Source organism: Scophthalmus maximus, chromosome 17 (assembly GCF_022379125.1).
Source record: "Scophthalmus maximus strain ysfricsl-2021 chromosome 17, ASM2237912v1, whole genome shotgun sequence".
Classification (NCBI taxonomy): domain Eukaryota; kingdom Metazoa; phylum Chordata; class Actinopteri; order Pleuronectiformes; family Scophthalmidae; genus Scophthalmus; species Scophthalmus maximus.
In genome coordinates, this window is record NC_061531.1 from 6,399,887 (window position 1) to 6,424,522 (window position 24,636).

The 24,636-nt window shown below is 43.1% G+C and overlaps 2 protein-coding genes across 5 annotated transcripts; both read right to left on the bottom strand.

Moving 5' to 3' along the window:
* Nucleotides 1-304: 304 nt before the first annotated feature.
* Nucleotides 305-13,704, bottom strand: LOC118288585 (transmembrane protein 184B). 4 transcript variants are annotated; one of them, XM_035614848.2, is made up of 10 exons: nt 13,223-13,704; nt 10,211-10,444; nt 7,703-7,868; nt 5,073-5,163; nt 4,864-4,939; nt 4,563-4,654; nt 3,959-4,128; nt 3,564-3,758; nt 3,167-3,193; nt 305-2,623 (listed from the first exon to the last, which is right to left on the bottom strand). In XM_035614848.2, the coding sequence occupies exons 2-10, from the start codon at nt 10,442-10,444 to the stop codon at nt 2,394-2,396; spliced, it is 1,281 nt and encodes a 426-aa protein (XP_035470741.2). In that variant the 5' UTR covers nt 13,223-13,704; the 3' UTR covers nt 305-2,393. The 4 variants fall into 4 exon arrangements, with proteins under 4 accessions (XP_035470741.2, XP_035470742.2, XP_035470740.2 ...); XM_035614849.2 differs by having other exon boundaries at nt 13,636-13,686; XM_035614847.2 differs by lacking the exon at nt 13,223-13,704 and adding an exon at nt 12,962-13,127.
* Nucleotides 13,705-14,602: 898 nt separating this feature from the next.
* On the bottom strand, nt 14,603-24,045 carry LOC118288586 (casein kinase I). The gene is made up of 11 exons (XM_035614853.2): nt 23,803-24,045; nt 21,197-21,293; nt 20,564-20,674; nt 20,102-20,250; nt 19,251-19,479; nt 17,453-17,623; nt 17,196-17,344; nt 16,807-17,002; nt 16,538-16,677; nt 16,036-16,103; nt 14,603-15,931 (listed from the first exon to the last, which is right to left on the bottom strand). Exons 2-10 carry the CDS (start codon nt 21,270-21,272, stop codon nt 16,071-16,073), a joined length of 1,254 nt encoding a protein of 417 aa, XP_035470746.1. The 5' UTR covers nt 21,273-21,293; nt 23,803-24,045; the 3' UTR covers nt 14,603-15,931; nt 16,036-16,070.
* Nucleotides 24,046-24,636: the final 591 nt, after the last annotated feature.

Here is a 24,636-nt window from a genome sequence, read left to right on the forward strand (position 1 = left end):
TGCTGAGACAAGTTTCGAATCAAGTCAACTACTCATTCACAATTGCAGAACAAATTTAAAATTATTTTCTTGAATTACATTAATGATAACCAGTGGTACAAAACATCGCATCCTTGGTATTTCTACCACAGTATAAAAATAATAGCTTTCAAATAGCAGTACATAAGAATGATAACATAACATAAGTATAATCATCAAAATTTGACATTTTTAACAATGTCACAACACATTACATACTGTTGTGACAATAGTGTTCACATAGACTGATGTAATAAAAAGCTCACTAACAAAACTATGGCACAAATTCTTGTTTTCATTCGTCTTTTATTTGCTCTTCAACACCAACAGAAACCGATATCGCATCAAAACATGAGAAAACTTTACCAATATACAAATTAAAAAGTATACAATAGAAATAATACAGAATAATATATGAAAATTAGAATATTAAAAACTCAAAAATACTACAACAATGCACTATACCAGACAAAGCCTCTCAGTCATCATTATAAATGTTTTCTTAGTTTTAACTCTATTTACAACATTCTTTCCTTTCTGGAATAAAATTACCTGGTTTAATATATTCAGCTTTATACATTCAGCTTTTAAAATCAAATAGTATCAAAACTTTCATCTGATAGGGTTTTGAATAAAGATGTTACAGTTGGACCAACGAAACAGCACAAGACAGTGAATTTCACTTTTTCAATATCATTGAGTTAATGTTAAATTAATAGAATAAACTGACTTTGCCTTTAACTCAATGACTACAGGCTCAGTGGACAGATGTGAATGTGAATGCATTAATCAGAGAACAGAAGGTGCTTGGAAGGCATATGGGTCAGCAGTCACAGCCAGAAACCAACTTTAGTATCCACCAGTAGTGACTTTCACAGTTCAAACGCTTCCATTACAATGGCATACTATTATATTGTTATGTATTTGATTGTGCACTGTTGAGGATGTACATCCATTTTGGCTACAAGTTGTTCATCCTGACTACATTCTTTACTCACAATGATTGTATTTTACTACATGTTTACCTGTAGTGAGTACCCCAAGTCAATCCTTTTGGATTCTGCTTTCAAACTAAAAACTGTTGACACACATTGAGAGTGCATCAATGTTTTCTTCTAGTGTCCCCTTAATATATAGATTTTTTTATCTGTACCCAAACATTGTCATCTTGCATACCAACCTTTACTGCCCATATAATCCTATTCAGGATCCAAGTTAAGTCAAGTGTAATGTCTTCATATGTCAGTATCGGTCTGTAGTGACCAACGTCCTGACTCACTTCCTACATCTATAACAGTGTTGCCATCATAAGCGGTACCAGCAGAGGCAGGCCTGATCTGTGCTGCCTGTAATGCCCTTAATTAGGGAATATAATCCACAGCACATCACAGCTGGGCCGGCTCTGCGGGAAGTGTTGCTTCTTCAGTAATCTGTAATCTGTGTGGGTGTTGTGCTTCCGCCAGTCCCTATGCCCACGCTAAAATCTCTCCTACAGCTGTTCCCTCGGTGCTCCACAAACAATAACATTGTTCGCCCCAAATGGGGCCAACAGCTGCGGCCATACTAATACACGTTTGATTCACTTGTTCATATGAACCCACAAGAGAATCAAAACATACAAATAATAATTACAACATTTCTTCCAAGACCTTCAAGGTCATACACCATTTGAATAAAAGACATTTGTGATTCAATAATTATATATTAAAACGAAGCACTGCAATTCAAAGGCTCCTTGGTTTTCTTGACTATAAATCACGTCTATATCTTAAGACATTGTGTCTCACTGACTGAAGTGCAGGGCACTGCTCCCTCTATTTGGCAATGTTTCAGTGAGAGGCAGAGCTGGCAGAGGGCTGAGGGGGAGAATACATTAAGCATCAATATAAAAACCAAAGAAAGGAAGAGGCCATGTTTTTCAGATGAGGATGGCACTTAAGTTCTCTTGCAAACCCCTTATATCTGACATGTTTTTTTTGCCATGGAGTCTGAAGTCTAGCATAAGGATGCTATACACAGGCATGATTATTTGTACTGATCTATATTCAACGGATAAATGTAGATACAGCATTTCTGTCAGTAATGGCCTCTATGACACCAACACAAATATTCCCAACTTTTCTCCCCCTTACTTGCCCGTCCCTCACCATGCTCCCTCCCGTTATTTCCTTTTATTCCTTTCCTTCCAGTAGTCTGCTAACCACAATTTCACAAGACTGACATGAATCTGATCTTTCATTGCTCTCTTAATATGATAAAGAATGCAGAATCTGATCTTCCATGTTCAGGTTGAAACGAAAGATCAGATTTGTCTCATGTACCTCCTAAAAATTTAAATGGGCTACGAGGGTAAAGTGACCATGTGAGTTTGAGTCTCAGAACTCGTCGTCTGAGCTGAGCAGCAGCGTCTTTTCATTGTCACCGCGGGTGCTGAGGTTACTGTGGCTGCGGGAGAGGGCTGGCCCCCCACTACGCTCCAATGTGGACTGCTGGGTGTACTGCTGATAAGCTGGGGAGAAGTTATGGATGGCGTCCTGGACCATGTCACCAGGATTCATGGTTTCCTTCAGGCTGCTGGAGATGCTCTTCATTGGGGCACAGCGACCTGGAAGTGGAGAGGGAAATGTTATTAAAGAGACAAGAGTAGTACGGAAGGTGAATGAGTGATGAAACGGCTGAAGCAGTTTCCAACCAGCTGTCAAGTGAAGTTTCCAGATAAGATAAAAGATAAGTGTGGGGGAAAAAGAGGAATCAGCGAGATTGAAGAAGTTAATCTGTTACCTGTGAATTATGTATTAGAGCAACAGTGGGTGATAAGATATTTCTCGAAGTCAAGATAGATTAAAATTTTTCACAAATGTTTTTTATGCTACTCGCAAGCAGGTGCTTATTTTTTTGGAAAAACGTTTAGGGAAACATGTACTAGAAAAAAGAAACAAAATGTTCATAGCCTCATTTCACTGACTGCAAAAAGAACAGGAAAGGAAACCAAACAAGATAGCACAATACCAATGATCTTAAAAGTATCGACTGAATTCATATTTAAAAAAGATGGAGATTTAACCGCAAAGAAAACACAAGAAGCAAATAAAAAGCACTGTCACACACAGAACAGATACAGACGAAAGACAGCTAACTTCAGACCTACCGTACTGTCCATAGATAGGAAATGAGCCTTTCAGTGCAGCACAGTGAAGAAGAGAGGAACAATGAGAAAAGGGAGAAAAGGAACAGAATAAAGTCAAGACGAAAATGTAGAAATAGAGAAATAGAAAAACAGCAGAAGAAAGTGAAAGGGTGGGACAGAGTGAGGTCAGTTCTGAAAGACTATCTTTATCAAGAGCCCTGTGTGAACTGCACAACTAGATTATTTGAAATATTACATTAAATAAATAAGCAAACTGCTGTTGTCATTATATACACAACTAGTTTAACTTAACCCGTGATAAATTACACCAGCATCTTAAAACCCCCCAAACACACACACACACACACACACACACACACACGCATGCATGCTGTACATGCACACAAACTCCTTTTACCATATGAGTCCAGCCTTTTATCCATGTAGACTTTGTAAGTAAAGGCATGGCGCAACGCAACAGCAGCAAAGAACATCTCAATGCAGATGATAAAGTTTTGGTAACCAGCAGCAACTGTTCCCTCGCCCACTGAGAAATCGGCAGAGTTGATCCGAGGGATGGCACCGCACTTCTCCAGGATGGCCAGCAGCATCCCTGAATCAAACAAAGAGCGGCAGACAGAGAATATAGTTTTCAGCAAATGCTTTCCCTATGCATTTTGAATTTATACATATTGCCCCGTTAAAATATGGGAACAAAATAAACACCAGAATAAATAAATAACATAAATGGGTGTGTGTGCTGTAGTGTGTGCCTGTCTGTGTGTTAAGACGGCCAGAATGTGGATTTCTTACCTTGCCAAAAGGAGAGAAAGATGACTGATTTGACCATGAAGAACTTGAGCACAGGGCTGTATGGGACAAGCAGCTCACGCGTGGCAAAGTAGAAGAGGAAGAGAGCGTAGAGCGACAGGCTGACCGAGATGTTGTAGATAATGGTGGCGTACAGGTAGCCACTCGCCACACTGGAGGAGAGACGGATATCAGTGTGATGACCCAAGAACTGCACAGTTGAAATAACAAGAATCTTATGAAAATAATTACTCATCAGTAGAACCTGATTGATGCTGGAAGTTTTTGGGAAGATGCAAATACTGATTTTAGAGGATAAAAAAAAATTCTGATATTCTTTAATATTGCCGTCCCAAATACCAGAAGTGAACTACCTGACAACACAATTTCCTTTTTGCCCCAAGCATCCTTTTCTGCATTATGTTCTTTAAAAACATGTTTCCTTATTAGTGCATATATGGCAACATGTACACTGATACTCTGTGGTCTGACGATGACCTGTGCTATGGTCTGAAAAGACTTTCGGCTGAAGTTGGTCAGTGTCTTTAGTGGTGTGACACGCACTCAGAACATCAACGTGAATAGTAAACGTTCAGTGGAAACATACTTGAAGTCTCCATCTTTGTATTTCCCAAAGGCTTGAAGAATGACAGTGATCACCGCCATCAAGGGTTTCACAACACAGAACTGGAGAGTTGCCTGAGGAAGCAAGAGTAAGAAAGAGTAAAAGGCAGGGAAAAAACATTGGAGAAAAAAGTGAATTTATATGTCAGGAGTTGGCAACCCTGGTGTGAAAATTACAGTGGGCTGTTTTACTGTGAAGTGCACTATTAAAACAAAGTTAGAACCACCCTTTAAATGATATTACACAATGTACAGGGTATAGAAGCCATAATGGTGTTTGGTACCTGTTTGCAAAACCTGAGGAAACCAATGGAGTAAGTCTTTCCCCACAGACAACAGGTCCCATACATGCAGCTTGACCTACGGCAAAGTGAGAGTTCATACAGGTCAGAACAGTTGGAGAGAAAAGAAGACTATTGAACCATTAATTTAAGCTAAAATAATGGTCTACACCAGAGAGAAAAAATGGATGACAAGAGCAAACCAGACTTACTCGATGGGTTTCCCTCGGATCTCAGCCATGATGGCACTCTCTCCTCCCAGATACTCATAACACAGACTCAGGAAGTTGTAGATGACAAAGGCTGCAGTGTCACAAAGATGAAAATAATGTTACTGATTTCTTTCAAGGTGATCACTGGTGTCTTTGAAATCACTCACTAATTATATGCAACAGCCATACACTCTTGAAAACACTGGATATTTTAACGGCCTCAAAATAACACATTAATGCACTTGAAGTTAACTGATGGAATTACAGTTATGTTTTGCTGATTCTGTTTCAGAACAGCTGACTCCCCATTTCAAAGCATAAAAGGTGAATCATGCCCATCAGCAGACTTGGAAATGACTGGGTGATGGCTGTGAATTAGGTATACAAACCTAAGCGTAATCATAAGGTGTGTTCCCCCAGGGCTGGGAGCAAAAGTGGAGCATTGTGGGAGGAAAGCTCATGGTCATGACACAATGTGTCACATAATACGAGAGAAACGTGTTCACACTGCAAATAATGTGAAGCTATAATGCTCATGTAATGTGTTAGATAACCACTGTTATTTAAGATCAAAATCATGTAATGTTTTGTGTTATTCCTCACCAGCACCAAGGGCCTAAGTGCTTCACCAGGTGCATCCCTAATCCCTTTCTGTTATATCCCCTGGTCAGGTATGAAATGTAATCAGCCTCATCAATGCAGCCAGACACACTGACGGCTTTTGGACTAATCTGACAGACACCCGACATCTCCAGTGAGTCTCAACAAATGTATTTTTTTTTCCATTCCATTAATGCATGGCTTCAGATGGACCACACACCTGTGGCTCTGCATTTTACATACACTCATGCTGATGTTTTTTCACTGGAAGAAACTCTGTCCTTCTCATGCACATAGGCAGGTAACCCAAATAAGTTTACAGGACATTAATCAAATCTTGTGTACTGGGTCAAAAATGTGTTGACTGTTTTGCTGAGAAGTAACGCATAATTAACACAACCAGACCGGACAGCACGCTGATCCCGGTAATTAGTGTCCCCGAGCAGAATGTTTTTCATCTGCTGCCCCAGGTGGTAACCCACAGATACCAGCTCCCCACGGCCTCGGCTCCCTTTAATATTCAAAGTGGCTGAGTGTAAAGGTAAGCCTCTTATTGTAGCACAGTGCACTGACAGTGTGTGCCAGAACAGTCTTTGTTGATGCTGCATTATCCAAACAGTTTTTTCTCTCTAAACTGTACCGCCATGCTCTGCTTTTGGCTTGAAAAAAGACTGGCTGTGTGAAAGGTAAAAATAATTTTGGAATTTTAAGAATATCCAACATTGCTAACCATAAAAGCATGAACACTTAAATGACAAAACCCTCCAGTGCTCAACGGTGCTTAAATGAAGCCAACTGCCTGTCAGTTATATCCAATATCATTAACAGTAACTTGTACTTTAGATAGATAGATCTTTATTGTCATTGCACGTTATACAATGAAACTTTGTTGGAGCAATCCACTTCGCAGCATGAAAAAATAAAACAAATAGGTTAGAGGATGTACCCATACACCGGCACGCACACACACGCACGCACGCACGCACGCACGCACACACGCACGCACCCATACCCATGACTTTGACACACTATTCTACCATTTGCTCATTGTATAGTATATACTGAATTGTGATACACACTCAAAGAGATAATTTACCTGCAGTAGATGATATTTTTGTATGCATATAAAAACAGAAATACACAGTATATCTGTCTCTCAATACGATAAGATGATATTGGTGTGTGCCGTGGTGCAAACTAAACATTATTTTCATTCATCTGTCAAAGTTGTTTTTGTCCATGTATTGTTTAGTTTGTAAATTTAGATTAAAAATAAAATAGTGACAATCCCAACAATTGTCTTCAAATAAACAATAAAAACAATAATGATAACACATTTATTTGGTATAGCACCTTTAACAGCGAAATGCAGCAAATCTCCCCTTGTGAAACTTGACCCAGTTAATGTTTAACATCTTTCCTTTCCTGTCGCTCCACTAGTCATTTCAGCACTAAATGCATGTACAAGCAGTTATACTGATATGACTCATCTGATTATGTATTGATAAAGGCAAATTCACATTAACATAACCATAGCATGTTGTAGCATGCTATGTGATTGCTTATTTTATCCTCTGCTGGAACAGCGCATTAAAATCCTGCAACAGTATTTGCATTATAGGCTGGTGGGATAAATAACGAGGTTGTGGTTTATCTGCACACGAGTGAGACACATTTTTCCTGAAAGTCTTCTCAAGGATTTGCACGTTTTCATACAGTTGCTAGGGAACAGGTTTCCCCTCCCCTGCAATCCCAATGGCCCATGGAGACATGAGAAAAAAGATGGCAACCTTTGCAAATGAAGACACTGCAAAGGCCGCCTGCCACTGGGGTATCACAGCACATAAATTCTCACACCCTTATTTCTACTGGGAATCAAATAACACAAATAGCACAAAACTCTCACTCTTAACACCGTGCTGAACATTGGTCTGTAGTGTGCGTGCCACAATATCGCAGCACACAATCCAGGCTGCAGCAGAAAATGCTTGTGTACCAGTTTATTGCATTTCACTCCTCTATCCACTCACCCTCGTAGCAGTCTCGGACTGTGTCAAAGTACACATAATACTCCTCATTGGTGAAGAAAAGAAGACTGAGCCAAGAGTCAAAGGCAAAGATGGGGACTATGAAGAGGATCCTCACTATGTGCCTCTGTTCATTTGGAGAGCTGTAGTAACGCAGGTGCATGTAGATCTAAAAGAACAGAAAAAGGGGAAGAGGGACAGTGAAAAAACAAATGTGACATGGTCAGAAATCCAAGAGCACAATTTGTGCCAGACAAGTTTCATTGCTTGAGTGAATGGCAAATATCTGTTGTATGGTAGAATTTATATGAATCCTGTTATCTTACGATGACAGTTTGTTGCAAAAATGTTTCACTACCAGAACCTGAAACTGAGGAGGATCTTACAGCTGATGTCGAAACCAAAGCGATGTTTTTGTGGATCCAGAACAGCAGGGGGTTTTTTTTTCCACTCGACTTCTAACTTCTACAACTACAACATCAGTTATCTGCAAGTTGCTGTGGAAACAGCTGGAATATTATTTTTTCTTGAAGGCATTACATTGTATCATTGGAACTCTGGCTTTGCGGTAGAGCTCCGCGTGCTGGGAATACTTAAACCATTAGAGATAGAGATTAAATAATCAAAGGAGGGAGAGAAGGATATGTGCATACACATGCACATGAGAAGATCTACACTTGCACTAACCCACATAAAACGTGTAGTTGATTTTCTGGGTTATAGATACAGCTGTCAAAACTAACCCATTAATTTGATCAAAGACGACAAAGTGAGGCAGAACCTTGGACTGTTCTTCCCACGTCCACATTAGAAGCTACCCAAAGTTGAGCACCTGTGTGATTTGATTAACAGTTGCTTGGCAGGTATACATTTGCAATCATGTGAAATATGCTAAAAGTCCCAGGAGTTAGGTCCTGTGAGTTCAATACTGTTACAATAAAGATTTTGTGATGGATAAGTCGGTTAGCAGAATCTAATGGCTCCCTCGTGAAACCTGTATATGTTCTCATCAGGCTCTAGTCTGTCTGTATAGGTCAGAATACAGCCAGTGTGCATTTGCCTGAGTCGGATATTGGAGTACTGCAGGCCAGGTGTGTGTTTGTTGTGTGAGTGCTCTGACATGGGGTTTGTTTCAGGTAATTGATACTGGGCTTTTATCGCTCCTATTCAGAGCAGCAGACGACAGGAAGAACCGGGTGGGCCTTGTCAGTGGCACCTCTGTCTACACCATCCAGATCCTTTCCACTTACACAATGCCCCACCTATCACCTTTCCAGGCCGGTAAACAGACACACACCTTGGGTAAAATAACAAACAGTGTGTGACAACACACCGAACGAGACAGTGCACTTTGCTCATAGGGCTTGTTGCTAGGTAATCGTCATCGCTCCTCTGTGCACGCACATGCGCAGGCACACACACAATGTCCTATTTAAGCAAGGAGCACCTCCTGCAGAGAGACAGAAGGCGCTTCTTTAACCCTGTAGTTGAATAGCAGCAGCAGACAATGGAAGACAAATCATTAATCTAAGCCTACGATGTCACTGTAACATTAGGGCTGATAAAGAGCACTTATCCTCAGTCTGTACTGCAACACTAACACTCAACACTTCCATTCTCCAGATGCTTTTAACGCTACTGTTAACATAACACAAAAGGCAAAAACATAAAACGGCTTACTATGCAGACAAGCAGCAGTTAAGGAAGCGCTCGCTGATGTCCTGCACATATTTCCCCTGTAGCTACATGAGGGTTTTGCCTCCAGACACATGGGGGCTCACTGGTGGCCTTGGGTTGCCCCCTGCGAACTGCTGATTGAGCAACACCATCTCAAACAATAAAAGAGAAGTAAATCTTAACTCTGGTGCTTAATGCAGCTTATGAAAGAACTCATACTAGTATGGTGGTACAAATAGAAACAGAATTCTCAATCTAGTTCTGTCATTCATAAGAGGTGGGTTAATAAAAAAAAACAACACAAAAAGTGTATGAGACATATTTATCTTAGATATTTGTTTGTTGTGAGGAGGAAAGAGGACAAAGAGGGAGAACAGTAGGTAGACTTGAAAGACCACGTGTAAGATTTAGGTTTTGTTCAAGTACTCCATCTTAACCCCTTTGCCTAAAGGCTGGCAAGGTAAGAAAACAGATGCAGCCTCAGCCTCATTTGCACTTTGTATTAATCCAGAGTGACATATGAGTACGCACACAGGGCTTCAGCGTCTTGCTTAATGATCCTTAGGCTTCAGCCTGATAATGTTGCAGAGTAAATAAAACACCTCCAGGTTGTCCCATGACACTAGGGCCCAGCAAAAAAATCTCCAGTGAGCTGTTGTGCTCAACCTCCTATATCATATTTTCCCTTCTCAACGGTACTTTGACTGTACACATATTCATTGTTGGACAAAATAACTACATGTGATGGGAGGAAACCTGAAATCTTGTTTAGTTCAGTTTCAACCATCTGACCAATGAACCATGTGCATCCACCAAATGCCAGGATCTTCTCACCTGGTGACATGTGATTAGAACAGCTGTCCAAACAAAAAATCCTGATATAGTTTGGGCTGTCGAGGTCATGAGGAAAAATGGCTCTTCTGGTGTGACGAGTGGGGCTTCTGGTACCAAAGTGGAGTTGGATCCCTGTGGTGCCACAGTGGCTGGGGACGCCGGGGCGAGGCCGGCTGGAGAGTTATTCCCCAACCTCTCTGACAGGGGTATGTCTCGCGGCCAGAGTTGACTCATCTGTGTAAAGAAAGAGCATAGAGGAGACTTCATCAATGAAGATTCAATAATTGGTCACCAACGATCAGCTAGAAAACCCCACGTTGCAGCTCGTAAACCCCGAATGAAAATGTCTACATGCATCGCAACAGGCCTGAACAGTCTAAAACCGAAATCTCAATCCAACATCCACTGATGTTAGCAGCAAAGTAGGGCAGTGCACAGATCTACAGTGCAAAAGAGATTGTGTGTAAAGACAGATGAAATGAGAGTCACAAGAGGAGGCATAAGGTAGGTTGGTGAGGAGAGGCTTATAAAGAATGGAAAGAAGAAAAAATAACACACACACCAGCACATGGTGGGGGGTGAATCATTCAAACACAGCAAATCAGAGTGACAGCAATGGGCTGAGGGCTGCTGACCCAATTTCTCTCTTCTCTTTCCTCTGTGCTTTACTGGGAGCTGGAGGAAGTGTTGTGTAGCTCAAAAAGACACTAAACACAAACTCATTTCACATATTTCCTATATTTAAGACACCTTCCCACAAATTAGCCCCACAGCGCAAGCTAAATACAGTGGGAGCTCTGGCCACAGGCACATACTGGTACTGGGGAGATTCTTCACATCAAGCTGACATGGAGAAAAACTATAATGTAATCTCATTTAAATGCGTACTCAGTGAAATAACGGTGTTGTGAGGTTCCCGTTCCAACGCCAGAAATCATTGCTTTGTGAAAAGGTGGCCCTTATATGACCAGAGCTTTAGATGGGACAGATGGGAGACACAGGATGGCTTCAAGCATCATACTCACTTTTTCTCAACATTCATTGACATTAAAAAGAGCCTAGCCAGCTGTGCAGAACTGTATAGTCCAAAACCCAGTGAGTTGTCTTCATCAGGTTTGCACTCAGTCTTAAGGCTTACACTGAATTTGTGCCACGTGAGCAAAATGGGAAGAAATCACACCCACAGGAAATCCCCCATTACTACGAAATACCAACAACGATTTATAATTGGTGTAAATAAGACAAGTGGTGAGTAACACATCATTATGAAGCACAGATTTAGAACAATTTATGAAATTAAAACAAGACAAAGTATCTACAGATATGCTCCATGTGCCACACCCCCCACACCCATCAAATCACTGCGGATCTCCCAGTACTGTCATCTCTCGACCTACGTCACTGTGTTTGTGTGGATGCCAGGAAGGCAATAATCGAATCATTCGGAGTGAAAACTCATTTCAAGAGGACTCTCTAACTCCCCAGCGCCCCAGCTAAATATAGGTTGGCACAGTGTGATTAAGGGTGACTCATATTGCTCGCCAAAGACCTCAATCAGCTTTGTGACAATGCAGTGACTTGCAACGTATCTTCATGTGACCGACGCCTGAATATGTTTAACTATTCAGACGAAGAAACTGCGAGGACGGATGTTCAAGACAGCGTAGAAAATTAAATTTTCTAAATGCATGAATGGACCCATTTTTTTTTTTAAAGAATTACTCCGAAGGGGTGCATGGTGGTTTAGTGGTTAGGCACTGTTGCCTCACAACAAGAAGGTTCTTGGCTCGGATCCGGGTTCGGATCAACCAACCACCTAGGGCCCTTCTGTTGGGAAGTTTTGTGGGGGTTTTCTCTGTCTTCCTCCCACAGTCCAAAGACATGCAGACTGGGGTAAGGTTAATTGGAGACTCTAAATTGACCATAGGTGTGAATGTGAGAGTGAATGGCTGTTTGTCTGTGTATGCGGCTCTGTGACGTGTCCACGGTGTAGCCCCCTGCGACCCTTGAAGAAAAAAGTGGCATAGAAAATGGACGGATGACTACCAGGAAGACGTAGCTAGAATATGACAGGACTATTTTCAACTAGTACAAAGCAACCACTTGAAACAGTGAAACATTTTACACAATGATTTCTGATACAGCAGCTTCAACTTGACATACCATAATAACCATGCATCAAGTAGACCATTTAACAAGTGTCCGCGTCCAATCAGATGTAATACACCCTATTCTGATATCACAGTGGGTCTTAGCATTTTTCTCATGGCACAAATGTTGCCATGCCTGATGAATTTAGACTGGCAGTTAGCAAACGGAATCTACTTTGACCACGATTTAAACATGCATAATTAATAAACATGACCTGTGGATTATCTGAGGGGAGTTACCACAGGGCGAGGACTGTGTTCATACCGAGCACTGGCGATGATGATTTCATGCACCAGCTTGCACCCACAACAACAGGGCTAATGTAGCCCTGCGGGCCACAGGCGGGGGGGGCAACTCATCAATCCCGTTGACTGCACTAGTGGGTAAGATTTCAAAACATGCATTGTACTTTGACCTCAATCGAACCTGCAGTCTTTGTAAACAGACCATCACCAAGTCCCCCAGAGCTGGGAGGGGGGTGCCTGGAACATACTGTAAAGCACCGGGCCACTGTGGTGGGTTTCACTCAAGAGGCGGTCAAGTCGCCACTTAGCAGTGACCGCAACTCATTTCGTCGTGCTACGTGTAGCTGGTACAAACCCCCATCAGAGGACCGAGAGGTGGTTTTCTAGCCTTCAGCCTTTGCAGCGATGCACACACGAAGCAGTGCAGCGTTATTAAAAAAAAAGGAGAAAAAAAGGTAGACATCTTTGTTTCAATTCATTTCCTACGCCGATTTTGATCGATTTCAGACCCGTCTGCGAAGTTCAAAACAAAACAAAATCACACTCAATGAGGAAAATAATGTTCTCGAAGCAGCCGATGGTCCGTGGTCATGGCTCCGCCCCCTGCTCCGCTTACCTTAGCAGTTGTTCGATCTGCGCTGGTTTGAATCCAAGCATCGATTTTAGCTCATCGTCTCAAAGTCGACTGCAAACCTCCTGGTGTTCGAAAAATAATTCGGCCAAACTTCAGACGACGGGCAGACACTTCTCTGATCAACGTATCACTGTTTGACTCTTTAAAACAAATAAAAATAAAGCTGCACTGTGTCGGCAGCTGAGCGTCAGCTACGCCGAACGTCGCTAGCTAACGTTAGCTAGCCTTCCTAGCCAGGTGCTAGCTTGCTGTGGTTTCTTCCCGTCAAAGTCCAAATAAAGGTGATATGACGGGTTTCTGAGAAAGCGGTGCACTCCGTGGTCACCGTTAACGTGTCTTTGAAAAACGACTCTTATCTTTCCATTTCCCGTCCAGTGCTCATGAACTCAACGCACCGTTACTTCCTCCGCATCAGCACCAGCAGTTCACTGTACCAACACAGCCGCTGCCAACAAATACTCCGCTCGTGGCGCATGCGCAGTCACGTTGCTGTAATTTCCAGGGTCTTGGACATGATGTAATGCAATTCAAGCAACACCCCCCGGTAAAAACAACAACCAAACAAACTAACAAAATAAGACAAAGCGTTCGCAAACGCAACAAATAAGCAAACCATAAGCAAGAAAGGTCACCAAAAAGTTGTGAGCATCATTATTGATTTTTATTACTTCATAAAATATACACAAATACTGTTGTAAATAAAGTGTGTTAAAGATCTGTACAAGCTATCAGTACACAATACATATAGTGAAATCCCCGTTGCCTCAGCCTCTTCCAACAGTTACAATGCCACTGGGTCATGGCGGCCTGTACAAAGTGATTTACAAACGGTACACTGCTATTTACACATCCCTGCAATTGTATCAGTTATGTTTTCTGCTGAATGACATCATCAAGGCTGCTGGGGGTTAAAATCCAAAGGTGACATCAAACTATTGGGGTATAATTTTTGCAGAAGGAATATTGAAAGCCCTGTGCCTTGTATGGGGTTGGAAAGACAACCTTTGAAGCATAACAGAAAAAGAAAGGGATAGGCAAAAGATTAACAAGGTCATTCTAATAAGTTACAGGAGGATGAAATGAAACAAAAGAATAAAAACAGAAAGTTATTTCACACAAATAAAATTGTTTAACATAAATAGCAGAGAAAACAAAGATTAAAAACAATCTGCACACAGAGACAGAATGATTCATGTACTCTTAGCAGGGATAATCTGCAACACACACACACACACACACACACACACACACACACACACACACACACACACACACACACACACACACACACACACACACACACACACACACACACACACACACACACACACACACACACACACACACACACACACACACACACACACACACACACACACACACACACACACACACACACACACACACACACACACACACACACACACACACACACACACACACACACACACACACACACACACACACACGATGACCCAGCTGGCAAAGCAACAGTAGCCCATCCCACAATTTTTGTACTTAAAATACCTTAAGCTCTGAACCCAGCCCCTGTTTGTCAATAGTATGCAATTTTCTACTTTACATATTAAAACAAATAACCACATGTTGCCTTTACATCAAAATGAAAAAAAAGATATATTTACAGTGGAGTAAATAAAATAAAAAATCATTGGATGCCCCTTACCCCAACTGTAATCATTATCAGAGCTGGCCCACTCCCCTTTGACCTCCAATAACAAAAAGAATAATTAAAAAAAGGTAACATTAAGAACTATCATAAAAATTGCAGCCACTATTTGTTAGCCAAAATGGGCAGCTGTGGTCTCTGGTCAAATACACTGAGAATTTCCTGAGGAGCTTCCCTCAAGACTTGGGAGTGTGTCTTTGCAATATCTATGGTCATTCTTCATCTTACCCACTCACATTAAAACCACAGAAAACGCACAATTAAAAACAGGCAAAATAAAAAGGGTAACGGAGGTTTTGGTGGCCGAGTTTTGAAGGAAAGAACATCATCACAACATGGATGGACGAAAGGCAAGCAAGGACCAATTTGCTACTTCACCAGAAACATTACTCTAACAGCTAAAACATCACTTACTCATCCTCTCCAAAGTCACCTCTCTTTACATTCTCTACCCTCCCACCCACCTCTTATTTTAGCTGTTACTTTCAAAAATACAAAGAAAGTAAACTCATTACAAGGTTCAATTTAAAATGTCCTTGCCAAAGACAAGAGAAAACATTAATTTAAAAGTTGTTTGCTGAAAAAAAAAACTGAAAGAAAGATACATCTTACTAAGCCTATATCATAACATGCGTGTGTCCCTGATACCATTCTGCTTCTTTGATACCATCAGTTCCTTCACATTTGTCAGACAGAGGGTATTGAGGGAATACTCTGAGGAAGAGGGGGGACAGGTAAGAGCAACCATGGAGTAACAATGGCGTAGCACTGTCATTCGTTTGTTTTTGTTTATTTTGTACTGTGGTGGTGGCGATGATCCAGGAATCAGCAAAATGGTTCATGAAAAGAGTGCATGATGGGTGGTGTCATGTACTTCTCTGGATCCTGTAAAAATGTACGGTCCTTTTCCAAAAGATCCACATGTCCATTGGCAATCATCTTGTAATAAGACAAGGTAAAAAATACAGGAAAATAAATCAGAGCAATGATCATACCTTGCAGCCCTGCAACGACAAGAGGAATGTTGGTTATTAGAGAAGGCAATGTATCGGTGAGAAGTGTATTTCTGCAGTCAGCATGTGAATACACGTGTGAAACTAGACCTCACCTGTCAGTTTCATGTGCATGCAGAGCCAAAGAATTCTACTTCCCCATGTGCTCAAATGGCACGCTGACCTGCAAAACAAACAGAGTTAGACTCAAGAGGATGAGTTCACTGGCTAGCTATTGCTCACACTCGCATACAAAACCTCCAGTTCAAAATACAGTGGTTCACAATTCACATCTTTAACTTAACACCACATTAAGTCTGCCTGAAATTGTTTACTCCCACGAATACTGCCTCAAGCTGAAAATGGAAATGCTGGGACAACCATTGCAATAATAATAATTCAGTCCATATCACAACCCTTAGTGGTGTCAGCCTTTGCTAGTCAAACATTACAGCCGCAGTTGTGATGCATAAAGATAACTCAAATACGGAATAATGGGCTTGAGGAACAGTGATTTAATCAACCATTTTTTGGTGGATGTTCTGCTGTGTCTAACAATGTTTCTCCAGCAGCATGTGTCGCCTAGCCAACAAAAGGAGCCGGGGGGGGTTTTCTCACCTGTGATGTGGAAATCCTGGACTGGTCGTGGCGGGCTGTGAGGTCAGAGGATGACACGTTGGCAGGAGCTCCACGGTGGAGCCGCATGCTCACCTTCCTCTCCCTCTCTGCTCGAGAAATTGCGCGTGGCGAAGTGTTCCCTGAAATTATGTATTAAGATGAAAATGAGCACATCTGATGCAGATACTCAAGAAAACACATTCCTGCCATCTGTGTTTTCATCACTCAAAATGAAGTTATACCAAGAAAGATGGGAGTTTGAGACTCACCAGACTGCTGGACCCGTGAGGCAGGGTTAGAGATTGCCTGCTCTGGCCCGTTTCGGACTCTGTTGGGAGCTCCAGGGTTGGGACCTGGGGGAAGGCCTCGCGATGCAGACCCCCTGGGGACTCCTCCAATCCGCTCATCTCTCTCATCTCCTGTCCTCCTCTCCCGATCACCATCCTCGGCTGTCCGACTGGCACCCTGGCAGACGAATACAACCTCATTAAAGCTTTTCCGCTGACAAAAATAGTTTTAAATTGCCTGTATTATATTGTAAACTGTCAACTTATCATTTAGAACTGAGATTGTTGAGCACTGATAAAAAAAGTCTGTGGCAGCTATGCACCAAAACAAACATCAACATTTCAGTTAAAAACACCTGTCATAAACTTACAAATTTTAGCATGTTCCAGTCAAAGACATAGTCATAGGAGAAGCCTTGTCGGTGGAAAAGATTCCTGAAGAGCTGTCGTAGGTAGGAGTAGTCTGGCTTGTCATCAAAACGGAGTGAACGGCAAAAATTCAGGTATGTGGAGAACTCGGCTATAAAACAAACAAGATTAAATTAGGGAATACCAGGAATACTGCTGCTGAAGATTATTTCACAACTATAGGCACGTTGCTGTTCATATACACAGAGGCAACACTTACAAGGGTAGCCTTTGCAAAGAACCTCAATGGGTGTGGACATTTTCTTCTCGCTGATCCGTTCATACTTCTGTCTCTTGGTCGCAGCCTTGAGGCCCTGCCAGGGGAGGGAGCCAAGGTTGAAGTACATGAGGACATAGCCCAGGGACTCCAGGTCATCACGTCTGGACTGCTCTGTGGACAGAAAGCGAGAGAGCATGGAAGAGTGAGCGATGTCTGCTTGTTAATCAACACAATTAATATTCAGCAATAGGTCAATAAAGTACAGCTCATGTAGTCTAAAAATGAAACATTATGACTTAGGATAAAAGAGGCATAAGAGTAACATGGGGTTATTGTGCTTTCAGGTGATGCTGCAGACATTTAGCAGGCCGGCAGTCCTCGGCTTAACACCGGTCTTGCTCCGTAAGAGCAAACAATGTGTCGCCCTCCCCTAAAAGCACCCCACGACCAATCAGTTCCAAAAGTAGATACCCTCCAAAGTAATATTCCCAGGGGTGGAAACCAACCCCTGCTCCCGGCTATGCCGACGCAGGGTAATTCATGTGATGTGGGGGAAACATCACTAACCCGACACGGCATCTGAAGTCTGCATATCGGCTTAGTTCCCAAACAAACGTTTTAAACTATTTTATAGAACCAGGTTTGTGTATTAATATTTTATGGTTGTAAATGGCTTAGTAAAGAAAAAAAAAAATCAATACCACAACAGCCCCACGCATGACTTTAGATACTTAAGGAAGTCATTTATGTGGCTCAACTATTTTAATCAGGATCAGCAGGTCACCAAAATCTATCTGAAAGATAATGGTTATGTAATGACATTTCATTTTCTGTTTTCATGTAGCACGACATTTAATTGTGTTTTTTACTTGGTTGAATTATTTCATACAGAGTGAGGTTAAATATTTCATCAGAGATAGTTCTATCGCTTCAGAGTTTAGGGTCATGTCCGGAGGGTTCTGCAGAATGTGTTACAGAGCATTGCACTGAAATGACAAAACCACAACAGGGCTGTTTTCTATCCCAGAGGGCATTTCCTCCTTTTTCCATTCTCATGAGAAGCATTCCCTTGCATCCGCCAAAAAATCAAGAGGGTGTGTCAACAAAGACTGACAGAAGAAGGCATTTCCAAAATCATAAAGAATAGAGTTGAAAGTGGTAGCACCCTCGCTGAAATAAAATAGTTAAGCACCAGTAAGAACTCAGGATATAAAAGACAGAGACCTTCAGTAGGATGAGGGGATGTTACAGCTTTAAGTAAAAATTCCTAAGATAACAGATGACGGGTAAAATCTGGCGCACATCCAAGCTAGGGATGAGCTTCATGTACAGGGAGATATCATCATAACCCAGCTCTGATTAATCACATTTAACATGGGGTTTAGAGGCAGCAGACAAAGTGTGATGCTGAGGGAGCAGAAGACACACACCTTAGGTTGCCCATCACTCAGAGTCCACCATCATGAACGTTCTTAAGACAATAATAAAAAGGCAATAAAATGTAACTTTCATTGTTCTAGAGCCAATAATTAACGCACCAAAAAATGGTCACAAAAGTCAGATTTTCTTTCCATTTGTCTGCACAGTAAAAGCCCTGGACACGTGAACCTCTCTGACTTGACAGTCATACACAGAATGATAACACACATGAATCACACCAAGCCTCATCACATGCGGTGATAACAGGACCGCCTGAGAACAAAGTGTGAATAAGAGGGTCAAGAAGCAGCAGCAGGACTGTTTAATCCGGGGGGGGGGGGCAATTCAGGGTTGTTTGTATGATTGCAGGGGACCTTACCAATTCCAAGATGTGTGTTGATGGAGGCATAGCGTGCCGTGCCCGTCAGATTCTTGTTCTCCCTGTAAGGGATGTGCTGGTGTGTGCGGGCATCACGGTACTTCTTGGCCAGGCCAAAGTCAATGATGTACACCAGGTTCCCCTTCTTACCGAGCCCCATTAGGAAGTTGTCAGGCTTCACATCCCGATGGATGAAATTCTTGGAGTGGATGTACTCAATGCGGCTGATCTGGAGAGCACAGGTGAGACAAAGAGTGATCGAACCGTCAGCTCCTGCAGCTGAAATATATTTTTGCGTCATAATGACAAGAACACATGGCCACAGGGTCACATTTTACATGCCGTCAGCACAGCACTTCTCTCGTATAGTTTTCTAAGCTCACTATGTGCACTCAATGCATCAATACCTTGGACAAACTAAAAGGACAAGAGGATATACGAAAACAGGAGACCAGAAGGTGCTATAAGTGTAGCACCAAACACCCATATAAAAGGACTGACACAGCAACTTGGCTGCAGTTAGAACAAAAGGTGAGGTGATTTGTGCTTGAGAGCAATCGATGAAATAAAATATCTAGGCCAGCACAGCCTGAGCAGAGCATAGAGACCGTAACTCTACAGTACAGTGGATGCACAAGAGTAGTGAAGACCGAAACGTCTATAATCTTTACAAAAGCCTTTAGGGGATAAATGTGCAATGTTTATGTATGAGCATGCGCCAACAAGTAAAATTCATTTAGGTCACGCACGTGACCTCGATCATACATCTTCCGTCTCTGCTTGTAAACAGTTTCACACAGTTGAACTGTCTTCATTATAATACCCCTGACATGCAAAGAGACAAGACATACCATCTGGTCAGCCAGAAGAAGAACTGTCTTTAGGCTGAACTTCCGGGAGCAAAAGTTGAACAGGTCCTCCAGACTGGGACCGAGCAGCTCCATTACCATCACGTTGTAGTCTCCCTCTGCGCCACACCACTTTATCGATGGGATACCCACTAGAATACAATACACACAAGATTAGCATTAGGTTTGTTGTCTGTTATAACCTGCACTCTTACAATTTATATTATGTGCTGTGCAGCAACTTGTTTGTGATACTGTATATCATATTTTCAACCTAGTGAGTTTTACCCCAGAGAACAATTCCATGGAGATACTTTCACTTGTCTGGGTCGGTTTAAGATGGATTCATATTGAAACAGTTTGAAAAGATGACAGTCCTTCAGATATTCTTGTTAAAAGAAGTCAGTGTACATATTTCCTGCAGGAGAGTGTTGAAAAATCATGCATGTCAAAGCATTTTGTTACCTCCTCCTTGCATCATCTTGTAGAACTTGCTTTCAATGTGCAATTGTGGGTGCTTGGTCTTCACACATTCAAGCTTGATGGCTACCTCCTCACCAGTGGCAATGTTGGCACCTGAGAGGAGACACAACAAATATAAATATATACATACACAGCATCACAGATGTAAAATCCATGTAAATTTCACCAATACCAAGTCAGTGATGGATGAATATGACAGAAAATCATGTTCAGATTAATAAGGAAATTAGGGCTGCAACTAACGATTATTTTAGTTATTGATTAATCTGTCGATTATTTTCTAGTTTAATCGATTAGTTGTGTGGTCCATAAAATGGTGAAATGTTAATGGTGTTTCCCAAACTCCAAGATGATGATTTTGTTTTGTCCGTGCACCAAAGATCATAGAGAATCAAAGAAACCAAAAAATATTCACATTTAAGAAGCTGAAATCATAGAACTTTGACCCTTTTTTCATAGAAACTCCTTGAACTGATTATCTAAGTAGTTTGCGATTAATTTAGAAGTCCATTAATCAATTAAATGTTGCATGTGGGGAAAAAAACTTACCATAGGAGAAAAATTGGAAAGTTTGGCAAGATGTGCAAAAATAACAAAAACTCAATTTTCACTTACCAAGGTAGATGTCTCCAAAGGAACCACTCCCTATCTTTCGGCCGAGCCGGTACTTGTTCCCCACTCTCAGCTCCATGGTTGCAAGTCGTCTCTGTCACTGACAGACAACATAGTCATGGTTAGAAGGCGGCAAATGTCACATGACACCAGGCTAGCTCATCTGAGCTGAACCTCTTTTCACTCGCCGCCAACTCTGAAACACTGTGGGATTACACTCAAGTGAAACTCAAACGGACACAACAATCAGACCATTTTCTCGACTTTCCCGGGCGGTGGGACGAGGGAAGGTATTTCCTACCACCGCCAGTGAGCTGCTCACATGATGATCGCCAATGCCAGACATGCTGAACTGACCACGTGTTTGTGTGAGAATGTAACCTACGCGGGACTTGTTGATCAGCAAACAGCTGTCTGGCCCACAGAAACACATGATTAGATTTGGAAGATGTGGGGAGGGGGTTGCTGTGAGATCAGCAAACACAGGGGAAAGAAGGAGAAAGACATGAAGCAGAATGAAGGCTACACAGACAAACCAGTTGCCACATAGATGAGTGGATCCAAATCAGCTGCTGCATCACTAGGGACTAGGGACTTGGCACACGGGGAAATGAAGTGCATCCTCTGAGCTGAACTGCACGTGACGCTGGAGCAGGGTCATTATTTATTTAGTACGCGCTCTACCACGCCACATTGTGCAGCCACTGCAAAAGCAAGACTAAGCTCCACTGTTCTGTCCTGGCACTGCCAAGGGAGGGAAGGCATGAGCGGGCGCAGAGCGCTGGCTGTCTTTATCTGTGTCAAGGCCCTCAGACAACTCTGTGCAATGAACTTGAGAGAGAGAAGTGCTGCACAGAATGCATCAAAGTAATTTGCTTCCTAACCAGTAATTTGGGAACAGCATGTAATCAAACGGTGCCCTTTATAGTAACAGAGTGGACCCTCGTTCCAAATGAAGCACTGCTGCATCTTCAAATAACTCTTCTACTCAGACGCTCATGTGCTCCACTGACAATAAATTAAATGGACGGAATCATTTTACGGATTCCTGTGTATTTGAAAACGTGACAGTCTCATGACAACAGAGAAACCACGAAACAAAGCAATCTCAAGACGACCTCAGTTTTGGGGACATAAGTGAAACTGCAGAACCAGTCCTGTGTCAACATAAATCCTCTCAGAAGTTACTTTGCCAGACTGGAACAGTGGAATAATAAAGTTGTAGACATCAGCTGTGGTTTTAAAACAAGTGAACTTAGGTCTGCTACGCCGTCAACTTGGATCACCTGAGCCTCGTGAAAGGAATCCAAACTCGAACGACTAGCATCGCCCTGTCCTCGTTTCAAGGCAGAGCATCAGCCGACCCCACATACGGCAACATGTAAACCGTAGACGTCCCCGTCAACTGTAGCCGAGGAGAGAACCGCCCGCCGCGGTGAAAGTGATGGAGGCCGATGGATTCGTGTTGATAAACCACCGATTAATGGCTTGGTTCAGAAAGAAAGTGAGGCACAAAATTCAAACTGCACAGCGTCGGTACATGGTCCAGACTGGGCCCAAGTGGTTCGGTTATAGTTATAATAATAATAATACTACTACATTTCATTTATAGGTTGCAGGCACCCTCATTAGGGTTAGGGTAAGGCTTTGCAAAGACATGTACGGTAACAACTTGGCAGCAACACATCGGATGATGTGTCAAAAAAGGCCTGCGTGCGATGAGGAGCAAGAGGAATCACCCTGTCACACTGCACGTGCCCATGTGGTCGGGATCGGGCCGCGATGCTGCGTGGACACGGGACGTCCCGAGTGAGAGAGCGTTTCTTAAAAGCAGGCAAATGGGCCCTAGATGGACAAAAGCAAATCCACTGTGAGAGAGAGAGGGGGAGGAAAAACAAGTGTCCAACGACTTAGAGCCAGAGGATTTCACAATCAGCCCGCTGCGCCTCCCACCGCCGGGCAGCTGTCAGTCCACAGTCCACAGTCCTGTCCCGTGTCCCATCGACGTGACCCGCACTTTCAAAACAACAGTCGGACCGTCGGTGCTCGGAGCCATGTCGGCAGACGTCAGGCTTCTCTTTCTTTTTCCTCCTTCTCTTTCCCGGTTGCAATTCGATGTGTCAATTGCGATCAACGTTAGTAGACAGCATTTGCTTTGGTATCAAAATTCATTACCACAACAACAAAAAAGATATGAAATAATTAAAGGAATCTTAGCAGTTGCGTTGTTCAGAAAAGCCCGGTGTGGTGTACGTTAGGGGCGGCGGGCGCTTCCAGAGAGCCAGGCGGAAGCACCGTCGTCGGCTGACGGCTAGCCGCTGCTAGTGGCGGTGCGGAGCGGAGCGGAGCGCGACGCGCACTGCGTCTTGACATTTAACGAGAATACGCTCGAAAATGTGGCGCTCGGTCGCACCTCGCCCCGCCACACGAGACACGTCGCGCCGCGCCCACGGACCAGCGCGACGAGCCCGTGCAGGCGGCCGCGCTCGCCGCTCGCCACTCGCCCCCCTCCCCCTCTCCTCTAAGCCGCGAATGCGAGACTCCGACCCGGCCGGAGTCGGGCCGCTTTTCGCCGCCCGGTTTCTCCGGTCCGCCGAGCCGCAACTCACCCGATACTGGGCTCGTCCGAGAGCTGCTTCGGCGTAGACTGTGATCCGGCGGTTGTCAGTCGGACAGGGGCCCGGGCGGAGGAGGATGGGAGCGGATTCTGACGGCGTTCATAACCCCCCAGCTCTCGGGCTCTGGCGTCGGCTGCACTCCCTGTCGATAGTCCCCGAGAAGCTCCAGTTGCACGGGCGGCCGTTCTCCACTCGGCTCTGTCTCCTCCTCTCGTTACTTAACGGCGTGCCCGCTCACACGGCGTCGATGATGTCATCCTCTGGATGCCAGCGCACAGCCAGTGGAGCACGACAACGTCACGCCCGGCCGCTCCTACTCACTTTGAGTAACAAGGCTGCTTGTGAAGTTAAAATAATAAGTCAGATGAACTAAAGCAAGCATAAGCAATACATATTATATATGCAATACATTATATTATAACTATGCTTTTTTTTTAAAAATATGATGTGTAATATATTATAATCATACACAATAATCATAATATCATGTGCCAAGCATGTCCCACCCAATGTCCTGACATGTCTGTGATCGGCACACATCGCGTCAGTGTCACGGCTTTTACACAATGGAAAGCTGGCAGGCGCATCACAGGAGGTAAGTCATTTCATACAGTAAGCAGTGGCTTACTGCAGGATGACGTGCACGTTAAATAGGATTGGTTTGTGGATGGTGACAGATGGGACGCGCTGGCTTGTTTCACTGTGGTCCAGTCTCTGAACGGCCATTCCACCTTCATGCAAGTCAAATAACTACGCGGCGCAAAGTTTTCACATTTGCATGAAAGCATAAGGGGCAGTTTGACTGCTCCAGCAGCCATAAGTTGA

Coding starts and splice junctions, on each gene's coding strand:
- LOC118288586 (XM_035614853.2), bottom strand. CDS start 21,272: ATGGAGCTGAGAGTGGGGAACAAGTACCGGCTCGGCCGAAAGATAGGG. Junction 17,003..17,195: donor ACTGGAACATGCTAAAATTT/GTAAGTTTATGA, acceptor TTCGTCTGCCAG/GGTGCCAGTCGGACAGCCGA. Junction 16,678..16,806: donor CTCACGGGTCCAGCAGTCTG/GTGAGTCTCAAA, acceptor ACATAATTTCAG/GGAACACTTCGCCACGCGCA.
- LOC118288585 (XM_035614847.2), bottom strand. CDS start 13,069: ATGTCTACCTTTTTTTCTCCTTTTTTTTTAATAACGCTGCACTGCTTC. Junction 7,869..10,210: donor TTCTAATCACATGTCACCAG/GTGAGAAGATCC, acceptor CTGTTCTTTTAG/ATCTACATGCACCTGCGTTA. Junction 5,164..7,702: donor AGTCCGAGACTGCTACGAGG/GTGAGTGGATAG, acceptor GTGACACTGCAG/CCTTTGTCATCTACAACTTC.